This window comes from Balaenoptera physalus (assembly GCF_965194825.1).
Source record: "Balaenoptera physalus genome assembly, chromosome: 3".
Taxonomy (NCBI): Eukaryota; Metazoa; Chordata; class Mammalia; order Artiodactyla; family Balaenopteridae; genus Balaenoptera; species Balaenoptera physalus.
The window spans coordinates 145,821,535-145,847,394 of record NC_138890.1 but is presented as its reverse complement, the minus strand read 5'-3'; the positions used below and the strand labels follow the sequence as shown (position 1 = coordinate 145,847,394).

General features: G+C 43.7%; 1 protein-coding gene across 1 annotated transcript in view; it reads left to right on the top strand.

The window, feature by feature from the left end:
• The first annotated feature begins 12,236 nt into the window (after positions 1-12,236).
• Positions 12,237-25,860, top strand: part of EGFLAM (EGF like, fibronectin type III and laminin G domains) — a 163,946-nt gene continuing 150,322 nt past the window's right edge. Inside the window, exon 1 of the mRNA XM_082453703.1 lies at positions 12,237-12,520. Within this exon, the coding sequence (XP_082309829.1) occupies positions 12,424-12,520 (97 nt within the window). The 5' untranslated portion in view covers positions 12,237-12,423. The remainder of the gene's footprint in view (positions 12,521-25,860) is intronic.

Sequence of the window (25,860 nt, the reverse complement as noted above, 5' to 3'; positions counted from 1 at the left end):
CCAACAGGCTCCCAGCCAGTGGACTACACCTTGAGAATCAAGGCCCTAGACTTGTGGTTCAAAGCTTTGTCTGTTGGTTTTTTTGGTCTCAGGGCCCTTTTACACTATTAAGTATTATTGAGGGCACCAAAGAGCTTTTGTTTACATGGGCTATATCTGTCAATATTTACTGTAATAAAAATTAAAAATGAGAAATTGAAAAAGTATTTTTTAAATATTTAAGGAAACCCATTACATGTTAATAAAAATAATACGTTTTAATGAGAAATAACTATATTTTTCAAAATAAAAGATTAGTGAGAAGAATGGCCTTGTTGCACATTTCTCCAAATCTTTTTAACGTCCAGTTTAACAGAAGATGGCTGCATACTCACACCTGCTTATGCAATCTATTATCATATGACGTGCCATGCAGCCTCTGAAAAACCCCATTGTGTTCTCAGGAGAGAATGCAAATCAAAAAAAAGCAAATGGCATCTTAATATTACAGGAATAGTTTTAACCTTACAGACCCCACGAGAAGGTCTCAGAGACCCCACCCAAGGGTCCCCAGACACTACCTTAAAAAAACCACTGCTCTAGACCACTCTTAAGAATCCGAGAAAACTCTGAAAGTCATTACGTTCATTGTGGAGTTGGGCTTTTGACATTTTGTAAAATTTCTGACTTCTAAAATTCAGTGAGGATACTCCTTCTGAATCTAGATTTTGTATCTATTCCAGTTGCAGTTTTCATCCTCATCTGCATCCTCTGATGGTGCCTGATCATAGTCTCAACACAGAGAAGACTCTCTTCAGAAAACCATCAGCCAAAAAGGTAGTGCTCGCTCTCTTTTTTTTTTAATTTTTTTTTCTTTCTTTCTTTCTTTGGCTGCGTTGGGTGTTCATTGCTGCACATGGGCTTTCTCTAGTTGCGGCGACCCGGGGCTACTCTTCATTGCGGGGCACGGGCTTCTCATTGCAGTGGCTTCTCTTGTTGCGGAGCAGGGACTCTAGGCATGTGCGCTTCAGTAGTTGTGGCACATGGGCTCAGTAGTTGTGGCTCGCGGGCTCTAGAGTGCAGGCTCAGTAGTTGTGGCTCACGGGCTTAGTGGCTCCGCGGCATGTGGGATCTTCCCGGACCAGGGTTCGAACCCGTGTCCCCTGCATTGGCAGGCAGATTCTTAACAAGTGCGCCATCAGGGAAGTCCCGGTAGTACTCTCTCTAGATAGAATATTGATAAAGAAGAAGGTCAAGTGGAAAAACATATTTTATTGAATTCCTTAAAGATTTTAAAAAATTGCTTTAGAATAGATCATCCTAACCTAATGTATTAAATGACTTAAAGCTGGTAGGATTTTATGCTATATACATTTACTGCATTTATCTTTAGTTTTTTTGTTCACACATGGTTTCACAATTTTTTTTTTTAAGAATTTCACTTTTTTATTTGTTTATTTATTTATTTATTTTTGGCTGTGTTGGGTCTTCGTTTCTGTGCGAGGGCTTTCTCTAGTTGCGGCAAGCGGGGGCCACTCTTCATCGCGGTGCGCGGGCCTCTCACTATCGCGGCCTCTCTTGTTGCGGAGCACAGGCTCCAGACGCGCAGGCTCAGTAGTTGTGGCTCACGGGCTTAGTTGCTCCGCGGCATGTGGGATCTTCCCAGACCAGGGCTCGAACCCGTGTCCCCTGCATTGGCAGGCAGATTCTCAACCACTGCGCCACCAGGGAAGCCCCCACAATTTTTAAAATAAAAGATGTAAACTGAAATCATTTGATATGCTTAAATATCATATACCCACTTCTTGTCGCTAATTTTTAATACCTTACTCTTATGCCTGGATTTCCAAGTTTATAACAGGTCTTCTCAGAAGAACATTTGAGTAGGTTCCTGGGTTCTTTGATTTGCACTCCCCTATGAGCTCTGAAATGTTTCCTTAACACATTTGCTTCTCCGCTGGGTCTGTATCAACCTGACTCCTCCAACTGTATGTCGAAGGAGTTATGCTCATTGGCAAATCTGTTCATCATTATGTTAGGGCTAGGAAAATAGGACCCTGTGAGTTCAAGCCTTCAGGCTCTCTCTGGAAGAATATCTCCTCAAGACCTGATGCTCTCAATTCAGAGAATCATAGAATCTTAGGATGAGGAGGGATCTTCAAGATCATCTAGACCCTTGCTACTCAAGGGTCAAGGCAGAGGCACCACCTGGGAATTTGTTAGAAATGTAGAATCTCAGGAGTCACTCAGACCTACTGAATCGAAATCTTCATTCTAACAAGATCCCAAGATATGAAGTGTGCATGTTAGTGTTTAAGAAGTGCCGCTCCAGACCAGCCCCCCCATCCAGTGGAGAAATCCTATCTGCAGCGTCTTCCCCCGGGGCTGCCCCTCAGTGCTCATAAGTCTTTACCTTCAGGCTTTGGGATACAGATCAGTGATTCTAGATCAATGATTCCCAAGTTTGATTGCACATTAAAATCACTTGGGGATCTTTTAAAAATCCCTATGTTGAGGCCTCACCTCTGACTAATAAAATCTGAACCTCTGGCATTGGTATTTTATGAAGTTCCCACAATATTCTAAATGTGTAACCAAGTATGGACCGGTGATCAAGAGCTATCCATTTGCATCTTAGGCCATTTACTTCATTCCTTGCTTTAATTTTCTGTGAAAATGCACATATCCCCTCATTTTGCCTGGAAATAGTTTTTTTTTTAAATCAGCATAAATAATTTATTGCAAACATTTTCATATCATACACTGGTAGGCTTGATAATTCACACAGCAGTATTCTGGGATGGAGGAACCAGGAGTTGGGGAATGAGAAGAAAGTATATGACGGGATGTTAGGTTGCTGAGGGGCAGACTTCATGCCTAGTTCTTGGTCATGACCAGTTCTTGGCCAGCTAAGCTGCCTTGGGCAGGAAGGGGCTAGGTCAGGCCAAGAAGGGGAAGTTCTCCTTTGGCCAGCCCACTTCAGGTTTCCAGTTTTTCCTCTTGCTTCTGCATTCGTGGTTCTCTGGGGTGAGGGAGGTGTAAGGAAGCAAGAACCTCTATAGCTGTCGGGTAAGTGGGCTCCATCAGCTGAACATGGGGTGCCCAGTCTAGTCCTTGGCCTGATGGGTGTAAGAGAAATTTTGCTAATGTCATAGTCTTGCTGGCCTCAAAAGCGGCCGGATGTTTTTCTCCACTCAATAATCCTCTTGAGTAATAAGCACTTTTGTTTGTGACATGACTGTTTAAGAAACTGAAAGCTGCATTTTTTTTCAAGATTTATGGGAGAATGATTTTGTTGACGTTTATTAGCTTTTAAACTATCCAGTTTTATTTTAATAGTGCTGCATTAGACTAATTGTTGCTTGGAAATATATAAATCATGTTAACAGTAATTCTAAACAGACTAAATACATGATCAAGTCAAAAGTTTGAGGACTAGGGAGAGAGTGTTATTTTAAAAGGAAATTCAAATTACTACCCATAGTCATTTTAATTTACTATTAATACAAATATAACACAAAGTGAACTCAATAATAAATAAGTTTGGAAGTTCTAACATTCTAGATTCTAATGAGTATCATTCACATATTAAAGTAAAGTTTAAAAAATGTACAGCTTACAAACTTTCCTTTATACATATGTGTTTTGAAAACTAAATAATAGTCAAATTAATTTGGATGTTCAGGGAGGAAATGCCATCACATCTTCTTCTCCCTCCCATCCCTGCTTACCTAGGCTTCAAATCTGGATAAACGTATTCAAGTGTTGTTTAATCATGAATGTGACACATTAGACAGATTTATAGATACATGAGGGATTTAAAAATTTGATTCTCAGTTCTTTAAACATCCCAATAAGTAATCTTAGAGATAACATTAATGTTTACTCTGTAGACTAAGCAAGTATTGTAGGAAGAGAAGATTGTGTTTTGGGTGCCTGAAAAGTACAGAGAATTTTAGAGCATTTCTCTTCTCCATTAAGGAACATGTAGTTTGGCTTCCCAAGAAAATGTGAGAGAGGAAGATGGAGAAGATTTTAAGAAGGATATTTTTTCAAAGTATAATTCTTGTCTTCTATTACTGTAACATTTGTACTTAATATGTTTTTAATGAAATCTCAATTTTGGTACATATTTTCTACTTTCTTCACTGGCTTACATTTTCATTTCAATAATGCTTTAGTTTTGGACTTCCCTGGTGGCACAATGGTTAAGAATCTGCCTGCCAATGTAGGGGACACGGGTTCGATCCCTGGTCTGGGAAGATCTCACATGCCGTGGAGCAACTAAGCCTGTGCACCACAACTACTGAGCCTGCGCTCTAGAGCCCGCGAGCCACATCTACAGAGCCCACGTGCCACAACTACTGAAGCCCGCGCACCTAGAGCCCGTGCTCCGTACGTAACAAGAGAAGCCACCGCAATGAGAAGCCTGCGCACCGCAATGAACAGTAGCCCCTGCTCGCTGCAACTAGAGAAAGCCCGCGCAGCAACAAAGACCCAACGCAGCCAAAAATAAAAATAAATAAATAAATTTATTTAAAAAAAAAACTAATGCTTTATTTTTACATTTGAATACATATAAATTGAAACTGAAGCTAACACTTTAGTTTGTCTATTCTACTTACTTTCAATTAAAACATTTGGGAAAATTTCCCTGTAGTGACTACTTTCTAAAATTGTTTAAGAATTGTGAAAAAATCCCAATCATCCCCCAAATGAATATTTTACATATATGCAGATTTCTTAAAGAAGGGCACACCTGTAAAGAGCCACCTATTTGAACTGGTAATTTTGTTTATCTACTTGATTGGTTGTTAATATGTTAAACTGTTAAAATTTGAAGTCATGCTATCAAACTTGTGAGCTAATTCTGTGGACTTACGGGAACATGTGTGAGAATGCTCTTCCCATTCTCTGTATCTTCCACTTCGTTTCCTTGACTTCTGGGTTTCTTCTTTGTCCTAATTTCCTTACATATAGCTCTCTACTGTTTGAGAAGGGCCCAGGTATATACCTGCATGGCTGGGGATCCATGGGGACACTTTCTTACATATTCAAAGTCATTGTATTGCTACTGTCTGCTTATCACCTCAGTAAAAGTGAATAGCTTGAATTGTGTGTTATTATTATTGTTGTGTCAACCAAACCCATGATTATAAATAGGGCCTAGAACCAAAGAACAATTAAAGCCATCCCTCTCTGTTCACCACACAAATACTTTCAGGACTGCCTTCTTCATGCAAGTGAACATCTCCACATTCTCCAACTGCTTCTTGGGGTTTTTTTCCATCATCTGGACTCAGCAACCACTTTGGTCTATTCCTTTAGCTCAGACACCAGAGCCATGGCAGCATTTCCCAGGATAAGCCATTGGGATCTGGACATAATTGAGGAGGATGTGCCCGGGGCCATTATGCCCAAACGTGGATTCAAGAATGTCCAAGCGGGGAAAGATTTTGTGCTCCATTCAGTTCAGCCCAAGAAACTGATGTCAGGGAGGCAATGTGACTCATCCAGGGAATATAATAAGTAATAAACAAGGAAGAAAACAGGGAACATGGAAAGCACGCATCCTGGATCAATTAAGAGGCACTAAAGCTGAAGGAAAATATGAAGGGGCCTCAATGTTCCCAGGAGCAGAGAGGACTAATTGGCATGCTACCAGTGGTAGTTGCATCCTGTGTGTATCTTTATTTCTTTTGATGGCTCAGCCATTATTCCTTCCCTGGAGAATCCCTATCTAGTATATCATTATCTTTTGGGAGATATCTTTCATTGTCCCAAAATACACACCTTGATTTTCCATTATTTCCTGTTCACATTGCAAGTATCTGGATCAAAGCTTTATCTTTGGTCTCGAGTCTTATTTGCCATCCTAGCAGTAATCCACTAGTGCTTTAACTCTGGAGAGGACTTAGCTTGTCTCTGTGATAAACGTGAGAGTGACGGAATGAAATAAAGCCAACATTTAGTGAATGCCAAGGGTATGGTATGTATAGTGCACTGGCGTATCCCATCTGATGGGCACAGCCTTTAAAGTAGGTGTTACATCCCATTATACAGGGGAAGAAACCAAGGCTAATTTCTCCCTCATCCTTCACCGTTGATCTTTCTTTATATCAACAATTAACTTAAAAACATGGATCTAAGCCATCCCTCTTATTTTTTGGATTTTCCTTTGAAGCTATCCCATTCCTCTTTCCTTCCAGCAGCCCTGCTATCCTGACAGGCTACACGACTTCTTCTCTTGCTTAAACCTTTTCCTTTCACACCTCACCTCCCTGGGGGCTGGGTATAAGCCAAGTCTCCTCTTACTCAGCTATTTTGCACCTCCTTGACACCTCCCACTTGGTGACATCAGACTGTATCTTCAAATCTCCCAATCCTCTCCTCCTCATTTCCTCCTTTAAGAAACATCCAAATACAGATATAACCAAACTCAGATGGAAAAATTGGCCTTTTGCTTCTTTCCACAGGTTTTCTCTTGGCATCAGAAAATCCAGATTTTCTGGTTATTTAATGCACTGTCATTAAATAACCCTGAAAATGAGCCAGCATTCCTCTGCTTCCTACACCCACCTCCCCACACTGGTCTCCCCTGCCCCTCCTTTCTCACACCTCCGCATTTCCTCTGTCTGGATGGACTGGATATGGCCTGCTTGGAAACTGTGAATCTGCATCCTAAGCCTTCTCAGAGGCTTTTGTCCTGCCGTCTTTCTTTCTTCCTTTCTTTCTTTCTTGCTTCCTTCCTTCCTTCCTTTCTTTCTTTTTTTTTTTTTCTTTCTTTCTTTCTTTCTTTCTTTCTTTCTTTCTTTCTTTTTCTTTCTTTCTTTCTTTCTCTCTTTCTCTCTTTCTTCCTTCCTTCCTTCCTTTCTCTCTCTCTCTTTCTCTCTCTTCCCCCCTTCTTTCTTTCGTTCTTTTAGCAAGACCCTGCTTTCCAACTTCGAAGTTTTTCTGAGAATAAACTTTTTGCAAGAGTTCTTGTTATTTTTAAGTAGTGACATCTGTCTATCCTGGGAAGAGTAAAGAGGTTCTTCCACGGACGCTGAGACTGTGAGCCCCAGGACCAGCGGAGGCATCCTCTCATCCAACACCACCATTTGATAGAGGAGAAAAATGAGGTCTAAAGAGGTTGATTGAATCAATAATGTCCCATTGACTGTTCGTGACAGGGCTAGAGCCAGAGGGCAGGTCTCCTGACCTCTAGCCCACCGAGATTTTCTTGAGATTGTGTCATTTCACAAACAAGCCCTGCATTTTGAAGTTGCATGCCGGCTCTCGAAATAGATGTATGCTGAGCAGTTGCCCGTGGGCACTGCGGGGCTCCCGCATTTTGTGGTGTTGTGTGTGGTTCACAGGTCACTGGAGACCCCAGCATCGTCAACATTCTGCAGGGGTTCCCTGCACTTCCAGGAAGACGGTAGCTCCTGCTCTCTTTCTTACATTAAATCCGGCAGCACCAGACAGAATCACATGATCTGTGAGGTCTGCCTTTCGTGCCCCCTCCTCTTTGAAGGGACTGCCTGTCTCAAACTTCTTCTCTCCTTCTAAGATGTCTGGGGCCTGTATCTCTTCTCTCGGTTTCTCAGTCCCTACCATTCCTCATGTCCCACCAGATACTCCACCTAGGCTGCCCTATATTCTTTTAAAATGCATTCATACTTTCTTTTTAACCCAAATAAAGACATTCCTATGATTAAAAATATAAGTAGTAAAAACATCATCCCAGGCCCCCCGTCCCCTTCCCACACTCAGTTAACACTTGCACTCTGTTCTGCATCTTGCTTTGTCCACTTTGTCCACAAGTTTGGGAATATCAGGTGATATACCTTGGTAATTCCAGTTCTGTCCCTGGTGAATCCTATTACGTATATAAGCATGATTTAAACACTCATGATGCTGAGTGCTGTATTTTATAGTATATGATTACATAACTTATTATTTGAAATACAGGGTCTTCCTCTCTTGACACACCAACAGCATGTTGCACTCTTACCTGGTGCTTCCTTTGTTCTGCTTTGTGCTCAACTGTCTTCTCTCAACAAAACTGTGGTCTTCTTGAATGCAGAAGAAAGACATTGTGTTGTCTTTTCTTTCCTGTAGTCATTCTGTTCTCAGCACAGAGCCTTGCACATAATGGGGTCACACATTAATTAATGCTTGTTTCATATTGAGGATGGGGAGTGTTTACACTTCTTGCTGATCTATTTTTATTTGTGTATTCTAATTAAAAGTGAATGAGAGGTTTGAACTCTCCTCATTCTTCTTCTTCAAAAATATATACATCTAGAGATGAAGCATGAGGAGGGATTACTGGGGGTGCTGGTCACTCTCTAGTTCTTGGTCTGGATGGTAGTTATACATGTGTGCTCACTTTGATGTAACTCATTAATTGGCACAGTTCTTATTTGTATACTTTTCTTCATATGTTGTATGTCTATTAAAACATGTAATATGTATGTGTATAATACATAGTTCTAGTTTGATAAGATACTGTGTTTGTGAGAGTTTGTGGAAATAGTCATGCTTGTGTATTGCCTATGGGAGTGTAAATTGTATAATGTATAAATTTCCTTGGGAGGAAATTTGGCCAAACTATCATAATGAGAAGGTGCTTACCCTTTGGCTGAGCAATGGCTAGCCTAGAAATGTACCCTACAGTCTATTATAACATGTGCAAACTGTTATACATTCAAGATCATTCACTTGTCTATAATAATAAAACTGGAAACAACAGAAGGAAGAACAAATAGATTGTTGTACATCCTACTATAAAATATTATTCAGCAGTTAGTAAAAGGGAGGCAGATCTGTTACTGCTGATTTGGAAGCATCTTCAGGTTAAAAACTGTGTACAAGATGCTTCTGTTTGTGCTACGTATGTGTATATATATTTGCTTGTATGTTCATAGAATATCTCTAGAAGGATACACAAGAAACTGATAATATTCGTTGCTTCTGAGACAGGATGGGGTAAAAGGAAACTTATTTTTCACTATACGCTCTGCTTGATGCACATTTCAAATTTTATATGTACATGTAACCTATTCAAAAAATTAATTAAATCCAAAGCTGCTTCTTTGCAGCTGACTTTTCCTCATTCTCATTTACGGACTTCCTAAACATTCTAGAATTGGTGAGTTTGCCTTTACTTTCTTCCAACAGCCTCCAAAACCATTCCATGGAGCAAAGATCATACTGTTCTTCCATGATATTGAGCAAAGCAGGCAGGTCACTCTTCTGCTGGTGACCTTATTAACTGAGTTTAGACCTCAAGTGAATTTGAACACATTTTTGTTTTTTGTTTTTTGAAACATTCAAAACCTCTTTGCCCTCTTTAGTTCTTCTCCTCCCAGAAGGCAGGAAGAGAGTGAAAGACAAGTGTTCCATTTGTCTTTAATCAGATTTACAAGTGCCGTAAACTGGTTGTCAAACTAGAAGAAGAGAAAACCTTGGGGGATGTGGTTTGACTAGCAAAGGAAGGGAATAAGTCGGGTCTAACATGTGCCCTAGATTTGTAACAAGTAGATCTCAAGAAGTAAGGTTTTATCTCAATAGCCTGAGAATCCAGAGCAGTTTGGAAGCCCTCAAAAGTAAAATATAACAATATAATCAAAGGTAATCCTTGCAAAGAAGAAACAAAGGGGCCTCTGAAGAAGCCAAGCCAGCTTCCAAATTGCCCATGGCCATCTGCAGAAGATGGAAGGGAGGCCCGGGGCCAGGGATGAGGAGGTGGTACGGGTGCTTGCTGAGGATATCAGCAAGAAGGCTGAAACTCAAGTTGGCAAAGTTCGCCATGGACAATTTGTACAGGTCTTTGAAAAGGCACATTCAGAGCAAAAATGGCTTGGATTAGATGGTGCTTTTTATTAGATAATAAAGAGAAAGCAAACCCTGAAACTTAGCGATGATTTCGTCCGGCCCCTTCATTTTGCCAAGATGCACTATAGGCAGAGCCTACTATCAAACACCCAGATCTCATGATTCTTGGTCCACTGCTGTGTCTGCTCTCCACCTGTCTTCTTAAAAGTCTGGACTCTGGAACCAGACCACATGGACAGAGCTCTGTCTCTCAGGAGCTGCATGATTCGGGGCAGGTTACCTAATTTTACATGCTTCAGTTTCCTCATCTGTCAAATGGGGCTAATACTAATAACAATAACTACCTGGTATGGTTGTTAGTGGGATTATACAGCCCTTCAAAGAGGGTCCGGTACATGGGAGGTGTTATATAAATTCTAGCCATAATATTAATGGTTAGTATTACTTCCAATTTCTACATCAGGGAGAATCATTTTTAAGTGGGAAAGACCACAGCACCAACATGGGAGGTGTCTTCATGGTAACAGTTACTTGGTTCTGGGTGCCACCTGAGGTCTGATATAAGAAATCCCTTTCTCATAAAAAGAGCTATCCAACAACTTCTGGGCTGATGGTAACGTAGATACTCTTTGTCACAGGTGGAGTTCAAGCCAAGGATGTGGAAGGCAGATTCCTGTGTAGAATGGAGGCGGGGCCTAGTTGACCTCTAGGGGCTCTGATCCTAAGGGTCTAGGATTCTGCTACCTTTGAGACTAGTAGCCTTGGGGACAGTCACATGGCCGGTCTCCTGGACATGGGTTTGTTATCAACTTGGAAGTGAACAGCACAGTCTGTAAGACTTTTCTCCTCCAGCTCCGTGTAAAAGGACAAGCTCTGGTGTCACATCTAAGACTTTCAAAGACTCATGACTTTGAATTTCTTTATGGAGAGCTGCACACCTGAGAATGCCAACACAGAAGGGAACCTATTCTTAGATCTGGCTCAGTACAAACCTTCTAGCCAGGGGGGATACTTCATTCCTAAAAGAGGAGTAGAAATCTTTGGGGGGTGCGGGGTGGAGGGAGATACATTGGTCAACATTGTTCCCTCCGGGTCCCCAAACCCAGGTTAACAGTGAAGGGCCAGGACGCCAGGAGCCTCTGCCACGCTGCCAGGTGGGGCCGGGCCGGCACGAAGTCCCCGCAGGCCAGCGACCTCAGCTCCCTCTGCGGGGTACTTCCTAGGGCCTTTGATGTTTCCCCAGGAACTGGCGAGGGTTGCGTTTCCCTCAAGGTTTATTCCCTCTTGGTTTATTTATTGTATCTGCCTTCTCGTCTCGTTGGCTTGAAGATCAGCACTCAGGTGTGCAACGGGACTTGAGTCCCCGGGTCTCCCCTCTAGCAGCGCCACCTGGAAACCCGGCAACAGGCGCATTTTACTGAGTTCTCGGGCAGCAAATCCGGAGGAGAAGGGGTCTTTTTCGGGCCAGCTAGCCGATCTGGGAACCCTGGTGTCAGAATCAGTGGCCAGGACTACCCGTCGGCCTCCAGCCGCAGCCCGGTCGGCGCGCGCCCCCTCCCAGCCGGGTCTTCTCGGTCTGCCAGGGGGCTCGAGCTCGCTTCCTTCCCCCCTCCCCACCCCCCCCACCCCGCAAAGCCAGGCTTAACCCAGAGCTTCATCTCCTCCCCTGGAGGGTCTCAAGTTGCCTTCCTCTGCCGGGAGGGCACCACGCTTCCCCGTGCCGGGCCCTAATCTCCACCCGGCGTTTCCAGCAGAGTGGCAGGCTTCAGCTGCCCATCTGCGCGCCTTAAATCCCATTTATCTTCTTAGCGCCTCTGTCCTGGCCGGCCCCGCCCCCTCTTCCTCCTACGCACCCTCCCCCCCCCCGCCCCCCACTGCAAATCACAGACCCTCTCCTCCTCCCTCTGCTGTCCGCCTTACTCCTAGTGCGGTGGACCGGCTAGAGCAACCTTTGGAGGTGTTGGGTAAAGTACCCGAGGAAGGTGGAAGCGACCCAGAGGGGCGCGGCCGGAGGAGGGTATACCAGGGGAGCGGGAGGCGCCGCAAGATTTCAGGATCAGGACCAAGGCAGAGGGTCCTGGACTCGCAGTCACCTAAATCCTGCCCTGCGTCTCTAGCGGTTGAAGTCGGCCCCTCCTAGCGCCCCAATCTAGGTCACCAGCCGGGAAGGGCTGCGCTGGGGGCCGCTAGAGGGGTGATGCGCGGGCTGTCTGCCCTAGAGGTGGGCGAAGAGTAAATTGTCTCAGGGCCTGCCCCTCTCACTTCCACTCGATTGTAATTCCATCCCCGGGTCGGTCGAGCCTCCCTCCCTCCCTCTCTCCCGCGGCCAGCCAGTCCCTCCCCGTCGGCTTCCCTCGCCGCCCCCATCCCCGCCCTCCCCGCCCCCACCCCGCCCGAGAAGCCCTGCTGCTCGAAGCCCGCTTCACTCCCGCACGCGGACCTCCCGGCTGCTGTCCTGCCTCCTTGGACTCCTCCGTGGTTCCTGGTCCAGCTCCCTCAGCCCTTCGCCTCCTCACCTCGGTCAGGGGATCCGCGAGGGCCGCGTCCCACGACGTATCTCAGGAGACGCCCTTTCCCTGTGCGCCCAGGACTTGGTGAAACTTCGCAGGCGCCCGCGGTGAAATGGATTTAACCCGAGGCGTCTTGCTCCGGCTCTTGCTCCTGGCTTCCAGCCTCGCACCCGGCGCTGTGCCGCTCAGAGCAGCTCTCAGAAAACCAGGTAATGCTCTCGGTGCTCCCGGGAGCATCACGTCCGGAGCGCCCAGGTCCCCGTCTCTAGCGAGGACCCAAAGCGGGCAACGCACCGCCTCTCTCACCCCTGACCAGCGGCACTGAACTGGGTTCTTCTCTGCCCAGAGCCGAGAAAGGACGCCAGCCTCGCCCTCCCCCTCCCAGCCCAGGCGGTTCCAGGGATATTTGTTTGTTAAAACAATGATCTATTTTCCAGACACAGTGGAGGTGGAGGGCTCTGTATTTGACCACAGAGAGCTGAGAGTTGGGGCAGCGATCATGCTGTCTCAATTACAAGGATTGCAACTGTGCAAGAAAAGTCAAACAGCTTCTCCTGTGTCTCTAAACAGCTTATTGAATTCATATTGTTCAGAGCCCAGCGATTTCCTGTTAAGTGTCTGAAGATTTGCCTTGTGTACCCTCTGCCCATCTCCAGTCCTTCCCACGCTCTACGTAGGGATGTGTCCTCTGCTGTTAGGATTCTCTTCCACTCTGGGGCCGTTTTCTCTGAAAGGAGCACCCAATGGGTTAATTTTTACCGTGTTTTGAGCTCCTGTCTTTGCTCTGCGATTTAAACAAAGATGTACAGCGTTGTGGGCTATTACAGTGAACTGCTGAGAACTCGAAACACACTAGCTTGCATTTTCTCTAGTGACACAGGTAGAAAGTCTTACTGTGTTTTTGCCTACTTTGCTTTGGCCTGTGTGGTGAGGTTATTCAAAGTAGAACATTCTAAGCAAGAAAGTTCTAAACATTGTTTCTCGGATAATGATTTTTATTCCTCTTTGCTGAGACTATACTGAGAATTCTGAAAAATCTGGTTTTCTTCGTTTACTTTGCAAGCGGGGTTGTCTTATGGTAGTAATTACATCGTATGAACAATGGAAAACAATATAACTTTATTTGAATGCAGTCTGCAAAACTTTGCAGAAAGCACAGTTTGTCTTCACAAATAATGTTGCCATAAGAAAGAGACAAACAGGGGAAATTTATCAGAGGGCAAAGAAAATAATCTTGGCAGGTTCCCATATGGCTGCTTAAATATTTTCGCTGCTCCAGGATCTCTCCACTTGGAAATATGACTTGTTGCCTTTCTGCTCTGGAAGATGCCTTCACTCTTCAAGCTGTATCTATTATCACCTGCGCCTTGCTACCTGCCTTGAAATTTACAGTTGTTATTATAATCTGAAGCACACTTAAATTATGAGCTATTCTAATCCCACTGACCATTCACTTTGGAGAAAATAGCAGCAGTCCCAGGTGATATTATATTAAATTGTTTCTTTCCTACATGCACACAGACACACGTCTTCAAGGATTTCAATGAAGGGCTTCTTTCTAACTTTCCTCCTTAAGATACCCACACGTGATCATCTGCATTCTGTGGGTTTATTTACATAAAACCATCTAGTCACAATTTTTGAACAATGCATAGTTATACCTGTAGTTCTTAAGCGTGAGCAGTGTATGTAGTGTTCTTTTAAGGATAGATTTCAATTCGTTTAAGCAGAATTTTTTAAAAAAGTATTTCACAAAAGCCTGCTGTGTAAAAACTGCTCATATGGTTCACCATATTTCCTTTCTTATTTTCTGTAGTTCCTCTCCTACAAATATTTCCTACCTGGTTCATCCGGGGTTTCATTCTGTTATTCATGCCATGAATATGCCATGTTGGTCTCTTTGGTTTTATTTGAAGCATAGATAGGGTTTTGATAGTGGAAACTCTACATTTTAAATATTTTAGCACATTAAATATATCAAATTTGAGGTAAAAGGAGTGTTTGGACTAGGTTCAGCCTAGGAGAGTTTTTCATTACTTTATAATTTTATCCAGACACTGGCTTTCAGGTTGGAAGGCTGCTCAGATTAAAATGACAGCTACTTCATACACTTTGGGGGCAAATATCCTCCTGGGCTCATTTACAACCCTTGGAAAGATTAGTTTTTGATCCGGAGAATTGGTCCAGATTAAAGACTGAATGTGCCCCATTTGGCTCTGATGTGAACAGCAGCCGGCTGATTTATAATCTTCCCCAGACACCAGCAGATCCTGCAAGTATCCATACAGGAGTTTCTTTGTACCTTGTTTTCTCAATAGAAATTGATTTGTGTGCAGTGCTTTGTAGGTAGCATGGCTACCCCCTAAGGTGTACTGCAACAGTCCTGTTTTATTTGGATGACCCTGTCTTTCTCCCCACACTCCTAAATCTCCCTTTGACAAGTTCGGCTTTATTGGAGAAGTCTTGGATTCAAAATCCACCTGAATATTTCCCATTCCCATCTACTTCTGGTGAGAAAAAACCAATCAGCAGCTTCAATTATGAGTCTCCTTTGGGTCCAACATAGACAACCTTTCCCTCCACCCCAAGATAGCTACTCCTCTGTCACTGAGCGTTAATAAAGAAACCTCTGCATTGGCTGAGACTCACAAGAAAGAACAGTTTGCAAGTTAAGTCAAATTAAATAAGGAACATTAATTAATTGCTTTCTATACTGTCCTAAGAACTTGACACATACTGATTTATTTAATCAACCCAACAGGTCTGCGAGATGGGTGCTATTATTACCCCTGTTTAACTGAAGAGGAAATTGTGGCTTAGAGAAATTAAATATCTCACCCAGGGTCACCCAACTAGTAAGAGCCTGAATGGGAACGCAGGCTCTGATATTCAGGAGCAGAAAGGAGTCCTTAGCAGCCCGGTTAGGAGAGGTGTGCAACCCCTCAGGGAGGGCGTCTTCCCCCTGGATGAAGGCACGGAGGGGGAGGGGCTCCCAAATTCAAATCACAGACCTGGCAGGAAGTGAAACACCCTATTGTACAGCTGGGCTGAGCGTGACCAAGGGACTTGCCCAAGATAACATCAGAAACTGAGCTGGGACTAGTACCCAGACCCCCTTGAGTGGTCGCCAGTTCTTCCCTTACCCAGAGTCTCACCAGGACATGCAGAGAGGACTGTTGTGCCTCTGATGTAGGGCGGGGGGGAGGGACAAGGAAATCCAGACACATCTGCTGGGACCAGCATGCATCAAGCCACGTGTGTTCCCACAGGCAGATTGGTAACTTGCGGTGTTAGCTTAACTCTCTGGCACAGAGAGAGGTGCTGGAGGGCTGCGCGAGGGCCCTGCCTTTCCTCTGCCTTTCCTCTGCCTTTCCGGCTGCCTGAGGTCCCAGGGTCAGTGGGACAAGGTCAGGTCAGGGTTCAGAATTCAAGGTTTTCCCCTGGAGGACTGGAGATCCGCAGTCATTTTCGGGGGGAGATGCAGAGGTCTGTAATCTTTTCCTTTCCACTTTTCCCTCAGCGTTTCTCTATCTGAAAAAGTGGACTAAAACAAAGATCCAGGGAAACTCAGAAAGAAAAAAAACCAAAAGCCTGGAGGAGCAGCGCAGAGTTAGTGCAAGGGCAGTGTGCCTTGTCGGTTGCTGGTGGGGAATACATGCGCCTCTAGGTGGTTTCTGCTGCTCCTAGTGTGAGGCTGAATGGCTAAAGGGTCAAGCAAAGGTCAGGGGTCATCCTCTTCTACTTCCCCCACCCGGGATAACCTGAAATTCACAAGAGACTGGTTATGTCCTCACTTAAAGCTCTCACCCAAGTCCCTTTCCCAAAGCATGTAATCTGGGGGGGCTCAGCTCTTCCGGATGTCAGCCCTCCCTTTCCAACCAACCCTACTCCTCCACAAGGCTGATCCAGATTGTCTTGCTTCTTGATGAAAACTGGAGCGACAAACACCCTAAGGGGGATTATATATATTTCTCCCCAGCACCTAACTACTAGTGTCCTATGCAGTTCTGGCACCATAGCAGAAATATTTCCCTCTGATCCTTCCTTCCATCAGCCCTCCTGCCCTCCTATTTGTTTCCACATCATACCTTATCCTTATAAAGAAGCCCCTGCCTCTCTTTCTCTTTCTCTTTCCTTTGATTCTCTATGAGGTAAAGGGACAGAGAGGTCACGGTCAGGAGTAAATGTGTGTACACGAGGCAGTACTTTTTTCTCAGAATTCTTTCTCATGGGAGAGTGACTTGACCAGAAAGGAATTGAGTGGTGTTTCTCTTTTCGGTTTTGTTTTTGTTTTTGCTTTTTGTTGCTTCCCTGAGCCCAGGGCTTTAATAACCTTAGAATTCTTTTGGGAGTAGTTGTCCATCTGTTCATGGGTTACTGTAGCTCAGAAGTGGTCCAGTGAACCAGAGCTAGATTTCTGGAAAACAGGGACTCAGGCGTCTGAGGTGGAGGTGGGATCTCAACTCCTGCAGTGTTATCCTGGGGAGCTCCTGTCTTCTCCTACCTGACCCACTAGGCAAGCAGGACTGTATTTCTCCCGACGGACTAAATGAGTGACGTGATATCTTGATTGCAACAGAGAATCTTTTGAGCTGGTCAAGACCCTTGCCACTTGTTTTGGTCACAGCAAGTTGCAGGTATTAGAAGTGCACCTGCTATTTCAGGGATAAAAAAGGGAAAGGGTGAGGAGATACTGCAGAGACTAAATGGCAGTTTGTAGGAGAAACCCCCCAAACCCATCTTTGATTGCATTGGTTGTGAACCGTCGTTTTGAAGAAGGACCCCAAAGTGTGCTCCAGCCTCCTGAAATGAACTGGAAGACATTTGCTTCTTTGAAGAACCCCGATCTCATGGGATGGGGGTCTGGGCCTGGGGGCAGAGAGAGACTCAGGTGAAAAAAATCAAATCAAATTGCTGCCAGCAGAGGGCGCAGTTTCCAGAGCTGGCACAGAGCGAATCTTAGACTTCTGACCCAGGCGAGTCACTGCTGAAATTCGATGTGGATAAGAATTTTTGGAGTGCATCCCAGACATCTGCTTTTTTAAACAAGAACCTCAGGTCACTTGGTGCATGTGGTTCGCAGTCCACACTTAGGGACGTGACGGAGGAGAACTTGGGCTCCTCCCATAGCCTCCCTGCCTCCACCCCAGGTAGTCTCCGGTACCCCGACAGTCTCCACTTCGACAGCAAGCATCTGTATTTCAGCCAAAACAACCCCAGTGTTTAGACTCTCTGCCGGGTTTCCGAAGGTTGGATTCGGGACTTGAGGTCCTCTGAAGGCCCCTGAAGGACATCTCTTCTGGGCAGGTCCTGCTTCTACTCACCCTCTTTCCCAGTAACCCCGTCATTGAGAGATGGCTGCACACGGGGGGACACACTTCGGTAGCATTAACAAGAAGCCAGGCTGTATATGACCAGCCCCTCCCCCTCATCTCCCCCAGGCCCATTCCACCCCCGCTCCCACGCAGCTCCTTCTTTCAGGCAGGTTTCTCCTGGCTGAGCCGGAAGGCTTGGGTGAAAGCACAGACTCTGCTATTCGACAAATTTGGGTTCAAGTTCTGACACTTTTTAAAAAATTATTATTATTAGTTACTTGGTGACATAGGGCTAGTTATATTAGCTCTGTAAACCTGGGTTTCCTTGTCTGTAAAAATAGGATAAGGAAAGAACCTACCATTTAAGGATTAAATGAGGTAATACATACACCAAGGCATTAAAAAAGGATTAGAAGCCTGAAGCTTGAAGGCAATGTTTATGAAGTTGGGATTGTTTAATCTGGAAGGGGGTGTGGGTGGGAGAAGAATGTGTGTATTTCCAGGCATCAGAATAATTAACGTAGACACTTATGAGTTCATGTACTTTTATCCTTTCCTGTACATGCTAATGTATGATGGATAACATAATTTTCATTTGACTGAGTTGTACAATTTTTTAGATAAATTGACAAATCAGAAAGACTCTTTGGTCAACCACATGCCTTGATTTGGGGTTTGGAAATGTGGCTGTGAGGTTTGCGGTCTTGCTTGAGTAGATTCTTTTGAGAAACAGTATCCCCAAGGGTGATGGACAATTTTTGTCTGGTAATTGTCATGTGGAGGTTTTGTAGGGTGTTGGCGGTGAGGAGCAGCTGTTCCTGAAAGAGAATTTTCCAGACTGACATGTGACTGGGAGTCTGGGAAAATCTCCATGAAGTTAGAGAGCTAAGAAATGGTCAGGGTCTGCTTGTTGATCCTCAGTTTGGAGTAATTTATGAGCCACTACCAGTGACCTAGAAAGATAGAGACTGGGCTCTCATGGCTCTTCCTTTTCTTATTAATGATTCGTGCACTTCCAGAGCGGTAACAAAACCCCACTTACCCCAGATAACCCCACCAGCTTATTTTAAGAATCAAAGGAAATAAAGCAGACTAGTGCTTTGAAAGAACTGAAGTGTTACACAAAGATGGGATGTTACTATCTAATAATACTCACACTAATTATTATTACCTTAACCAACCAGACCAACCAAGGACACACTTTCTGAAGCTTTGATCTCTTTTCCAGTCTCTTCCTCCCCATCCCCCTAAAGACACTTAAAGATTCTTTCTTTGTCTGACTCTGCAAATCCTGAGCAATTTAAATCTTAACACTTGTGTTTGCTGACAGGGCACCCAAAATCCCGAATCAGATTTAATGCAGTGTTAATGCTATTTATTTTTCTTGATGCAACAAGTTTATATTAGCCAGTTAATGGTTTACATTGTGCAAAAGGAGTTGTATCAGCAGGCACTTTTCTGTAACATCTGGGCAGTTGGAAACATAATACTTAAATACAACCTGAGTTTAAAGCCTTCCTTGGACAGATAGCTAATTTTATTGATCTAATCTTACACTTAGGAATAGGTCCCATGATCCTTTGCTGGTAATTCTTAGAGTGAGCAGAGATGTAAATAAACTGGATGACGGCTGTGAATTAGACTCTTGTTTGCTTGTAATTTATTTTTTAAATACTTCAGTATAAACAGTCATGGTGTGAATTACTTTAATCTCTACCCTAAGGGTGCTTAATTAACATTTGAAGTAATCCAGGATAGAAGGTACCGCTCTGGCATAAGAGTTTACATCTTTTTTTAATGTCTTGGTGGCTGTGTCATACCAGTGGTTAAATATTTTGAATTCACCTCTGTGCTGGCCAGGAGTCTACACTCCAGGGCTGGTTAGTTACCACTTGAAGAACTTTACTGTGATGTCTGCTCTCAAAGGTGGCTGGGAAGATATTTCAAATGATGCTATCAAAAATCCAGGCTAGAGGGTTTGTTAATTAGCACAAACAAATTATGCTAGAAATAATGTTTTCATTGGTGAAATATATGATTGGCTAGAAAGATTGTACATGCCCCTCTATTTTTGCATGGACAAAGAGTAACAATTCAGCAAGCCCAACAATCAAGCTGCTTTGGCATTGGGCCAGAGCTCCATTCAATCCTGTATCCTCCTCACTTAACGGTAGATTCCTTTGCCTGATCACTCCGGATGATTTGCTGATCCCGCCATTAGAACACTGACACATCTGCCTCAGCAAGGTGCTTGCAGCTGTAACAAACAACTCTAAATCTCAGTGGCTTGACATAAGATTTATTTTTCATTTACTCCAAGTCCGAAGTGAACGTTTCTTGTTGGGCAGCTCTCCTGGGCTGCCCTTCTCCAAAGGGTGACTTGAAAACCTGAGTCACTCTACCTTTATTACCTTCACCTTGTAATGCCACCATCTTTATTTTTTTATTTTAATTTTTAAATTTTTAAAATTATTTTATTTTTTTATTTTTGGCTGCATTGGGTCTTTGTTGCTGCGTGCAAGCTTTCTCTAGTTGCAGCGAGAGGGGGCTACTCTTTGTTGCGGTGCACGGGCTTCTCACTGTGGTGGCTTCTCTTGTCGTGGAGCAGGGGCTCTAGGCACGCGGGCTTCAGTAGTTGCAGCATGTGGACTCAGTAGTTGCGGCACGCAGGCTCTAGGGCACGCAGGCTCCGTAGTTGTGGCTCGCGGGCTCTAGAGCACAGGCTCAGTAGTTGTGGTGCACAGGCTTAGTTGCACGAGCTTAGATCTACCCAGACCAGGGATCAAACCCATGTCCCCTGCATTGGCAGGCTGATTCTTAACCACTGAGCCACCAGGGAAGTTCCCACCATCTTTAAAATGGGCCTCCAAGGTGTCATGGAAGGTAAAAAGAAAGAAGGCTTGTGTGGGAGATGTTTATGTGTCGGGCCAGAACGTGGTCACAGGGCCTCAACCTAACTGTAAGGAGGTCGGAAAATGTAGTTCAGCTGTGTACACAGCAAGACAATGACCAGATGTGGTGGATTGTCTCTCATGCAGTGCTTTGGAGTTCCTAAAAGAACAAACAGGGATGTTAAAAGAGTAAGTTATTTGAGAATTTTTGCAACTTCCTTTTTGCCCATGAATTGTTCGTATATGTGGCAGAATTTGGCCTAGAATTTGCTTTCATTGTAGTGTACAACGTGGCTGAAAAGCAGATAGTTACCACCTATCTTGACTTGTTGGAGGCTACCATGATTTAATAAAAGATCCTAAAAACCAGGCAGCCAAATTGACTTATATCAGTTTGCAGTAGGGTCCAAAAATAGGTATATGTTTACGTGACTACATGCTGTTTGTTGCTACATATTTCCTACATTTTACAAAAAGTAAAATAAATCCCTTTTAAAAGGTAAAATAACTACTCAGTGGGTTAGAATGAATTTCTAAGGAACGTCAACTAGAACTCCAGTTTTTACCACAGTTTTCTAGAAGCTCCTTCTATTTGTATCCCATAACAAAAATGACTGTTCACGTTAGAATAATTTTTTCAGTGAGAGATGCATCTTAAAATATAAAAATCATTTTTTAGACACCACAGCCTGCTTTGATGGGGATGAAGATGATCCCCCCAAAATAAATTGATTTGCTTTGTTGAACCACTGCACTTTTCAAAGCACTTTTAGAGAAATGATCTTGTTTGATCTTGTAACCCTTGCCCCACTGGGTAGTCAAGAGCTGATGACTTAGCAAAGAGGAAACAGGCACAGCCAGGACATGAACCCAGGTTGTCAACCCGTAACCCCTGATGCTTCCCATCAATCCAGAGGTTTTCTTGCAGCTGATGGATAAGAGCGTGATCACTGTGATGGCCCTGAGTCTAGCCCTACAGCCAGGAGGGACCTTGCCAACAAGACTCGCCCGCGTTTTACTTGCAGAGGCTCCATGTGTGTCACAGGACACTCTGTAGAATGAACTGGTACTGCTTTCCGTCATACTCCTGACTGGTTGGTGTGTGTTTTGCAAAATACGTGATGACTGAGGGGCTGTTTGCAAATGAGAAGCAGCTGTAGTGGCTGGAGGATAGCTCCAGAATCCTCCCAGTGTCTCCTATAGAAGATCCTTTTGGGGTCTCAGGGACACCCAGGACACTCAGCCTGGCTTTGTTGTTCCTCCCAGCTTCCCATTCCTCCACTATTTAGCCATCTTCTTTAGTAGAAATGATATTTGCTACACCTTCAATGTGAGTATTTCAAGGTTTATCATTCAAGTCTCAAGGCTTTCTGGTAGTTTCTTCAGCATCTTTTTGATGTTCTAGGAGTTCCTAATGGCTGTAGTTAAACAAGTAAATCATTAGGTTGGAAAAAGAAGCCTTCCTTTGATAGCTGTTTTAGAGTAAGTGATGGGCTTTGGCCACAACCTACACACATAACACACATCCCTGCAGCTTGGAGGAATTGACAAGAGTGACAAGAATCCAATCAAACAGACATGGGTTTGAATCCTAGTTTTAAAATTTATGGCTGCCTGATCCCAGACAGAGTATTTAATGTCTTTATACCTTAGATTTCTACCTGAAATTTAAGGCTCATAATACCTACCACAAGGGTTTTATCTGATAAATCAGTGAAATAATATGATGACTGGAAATGCAGCTAGGAAAGTACTTAAACATTTGGTACATAATGGGCACTCCAAAGTTAGTACATATTAACTAGGTTCTTTTTGATTTATAGAGTTTATGTAGTGGTAGAGATGGTAGTTTTCCCCTATTTGATATAACCCCAAATATTGACAACATTGACACAAATGTATAATTGAGCTTAGGCTCCCATGAAAATGGAATTGAAAGGAATTTCATTTCCTTAATCTCATATTCTAGATTCTTCAAGTTTATGTCATCAAATGATGACTTTTGGTGTCTAGATCAGTCATAAAGTTCATTTTTTTAAAAAATTTTTTTAAAAAATTTATTTATTTATTTATTTTTGGCTGTGTTGGGTTTTCGTTTCTGTGCGAGGGCTTTCTCCAGTTGCGGTGAGCGGGGGCCACTCCTCATCGCGGTGCGCGGGCCTCTCACTATCGCGGCCTCTCTTGTTGCGGAGCACAGGCTCCAGACGCGCAGGCTCAGTAATTGTGGCTCACGGGCCCAGCTGCTCTGCGGCATGTGGGATCTTCCCGGACCAGGGCTCGAACCCGTGTCCCCTGCATTGGCAGGCAGACTCTCAACCACTGCGCCACCAGGGAAGCCCCATAAAGTTCATTTTATTGATAAAAGATCTGGAACCAGCATAGCGTTTAATAAAAATAGCTCACATCCTTTTTGGCCTTTGTATAAAACCAAGAAGAAAGATCCTGTATCAAGATTATATATAGCTACTATAGTAGTGATAGATTTTCATGTATCAGCTATATGGCTCTGTACCCCAAAAGAGGTTATTTGCAGTTAGAATATAAAGAAAATTTTCCTTAGCTACCTTCTTTACTGTGGTATTAAGATAACAAGTATAAAAGATGCTATTTCTATGATATCTGCTCTCTCCCCATTTTGAGTCAACCATACTCTCTGCCAGAATACTCTTTCTAAAATGCAGTTCTAATCCTGTCACTCCTGGGTTTAATATTCCTTTCTGGCTGTCTACTGCCTTCTAAATTCTAAAGCTGAGCATCCAAGGTCTATTACAGTATGGCCTCCACTTGCTTTTCCTGTCTTCTCACTGAATACATAATCTGTATTCCAACCAAGCTCGATTATTTGCTCTTCCACAGTCCTCCTCTTTGCTTCCCAGCGGTGGACCTGTCCAGTTGATCCATCCCCTTGGAGCATCCTTCCCTCTTCTCTGCCCAAGGAAACGCAGTGACCCTTCCAAGCATGGCTCAGTGCCGTTCTGTGAGGTCTTCACGTACCCTCCCAGCCAGAAGCCCTTACGCTTTTCTTCCATTTTGTCTTGTATTATGTTTTTGATGTACTGACCCATGCCTTGTCTTAGATTTGTAACTCTGTGAAGGAAAGCACTATCATGTCTTCACCTGTGTGTCCCCTCCATCGCCTGCTGGAGTGTCTTGCATGCAGTTGATCTTTCCCAGACAGCTATGCAGTGGAAAACGATGGCCTCGTTTGGGGCAAATACTTTTTAACATGGTGTGATTAACTTGATCGTGTTCCCAGCTCCCAAATTCACTTCCTTCCTCCCTCATGATACAGAAAAGGTGTCATTTCTCTGTGCCAACATTTTTTCTCAACCTGAGCAGACATTTGAAAACCCACACTGCAGTGTGATTTAGAGAAGGAGATGGCCCAGGAGTCAGTCTGTAGCAGTATATAATTTAAATCCTACCTCCATGCTGCCAGAGGCTATTGGAATTGTGGGTTTTTAAGGAGCGTCTGATCAAGTCCATACTGTGAAATATGTCATTTTCAATACCCGGAGAGGAGGTAGAGTTTGAAGTAACATGTGGGGCTGCCTTAGACCTGCTTTTTATCATGTTTTAGGAGGTTAAGAAGCAAAGGCAATAATGCTGTTTACTCATACATCAAAAGATAGTGGGGGAGGACGAGTTAAAACAGTCCAGTGTTCAGTTCCCCTCCTTCTTCCACTTGTCTTTGAAACCAAAGGAACATGAGATGTGTGTGGGAATGGCATTGGCGGTATGATAGAAAACGTCAGGTTGCAGGGGAAGGGATAAAGCCAGTCCATCTCTCATAACGAGATCTGACTGTGAGGTTGGGAAGAAAACAGTACTCAACAGTCTTCTTCAGTTTTATTGTGCTGACCCTGGTTTACTTACGAAGATCAATTCTGTAATCCCCGGAAAGTAAAGCAGCCAAAAGCTAGAGTGTTTGCAAAGGTTTTTCTGGTTTTTGTTTTGTAAGGACTGTCATACCTGATAAAATGAATGCTCCTGGGTGGCCCAATTGAAAGCAACCAATTGATTGACCCATTCACGGATTAATTTCTTGAGATATACATACACATACATATATATATATACACATATATATATATGTGTATATATATATATATATATATATATATATATATATATAAAATAAGCTGCATTGTAGTAGAATTAAAAATGAACAAAGTAAGTGACATGATTCTGAAGTATTTAAGGGGAAGTAATGTCTGAAATTTACTTTGAAATACATCAAAAATCAGATTCACTGATGGAGACAGGGATAGATTGTTGATATATGTGTGATAAAAGAAATATAGTAAAATGTTTATGGTAGCATCCATGTGGTGATTATACACATGTTCATTCTAAAACTCTTTCACTTTTCTGTAGTGTTTGATTATTTTCATAATAAAGTGATGGAAAAGATGAACTAAGTATTAAGGAAACAAATGAAATGACTACAAAGTTTTTCCCACACAGAGTGAGGTTCCAACATGCTCTGCTCTGCACCCCAATAATGATGGGTTTTCTACTTTCATCCTGCTCTTCCCTCCACATTTCCTCTCTGCTCTTCTCTGCCCTGCTCTTTACTGCCTGGGGCTGGCCTTACTGCATCACTCAGGCTGCTTTGCCCTTTGGCTTTTTTGGGTTCAGCTAATGAGAGGCATTGGAAGCAGATCAGAGGAGAGCAGGGGAGAGACTCTGGTGTACGTCTTCCCTGATTCCACCCTGCTTTGGTACTGCTTTGCTGGCAGCAGTTGCATTTCTCTAAAACTGCATCTCCTGGCTGTCCTTGGCTTCCAACTCTGGCTGGCGCCAGGAACAGTATTTTCTCCTCTTGTACTTTCTGCTCTGGGTACCGGCAGCATTTCACTGCTGCTGGTCTCTGGGTGCATCAACAGCCCTAGTTGTTTCTCAGAGCTGTTCACACCTCTGTAAGATATCTTTTAATTACAATCTTTTTAGATTAAGTAAATTCTTCTTCCTGCTGGGACCCTAATTGCTACCTTTGGTACCACTGCTTTGTGATATATGCTCTGTTTCTACTATTTTCCTCCTTAGGTGTAACCATGAGGTTTTGATTTGTGTTTAGCTTGCATTCAGAACTCTTTGAGGATCAGGTCTGATTTAGCTTAAGGATGCCTGCTGTAAATTCATGAAGTAACTGCAAGAGCAATAGAAACCTTGATCTTTTGAGAATGAGCTTGTCCTCTGGGCCCAAATCTGCTGGCTTCTTGGCTAAGAGCACATTGAGATTGACCTATTCATTGCTGTGTGGTGTTGAGAAATGATTGCAGTGATGTCCAGGGTTCTTAATAGAAATTCTAGGAACTCAGAGGTTTCTGGAACACATAT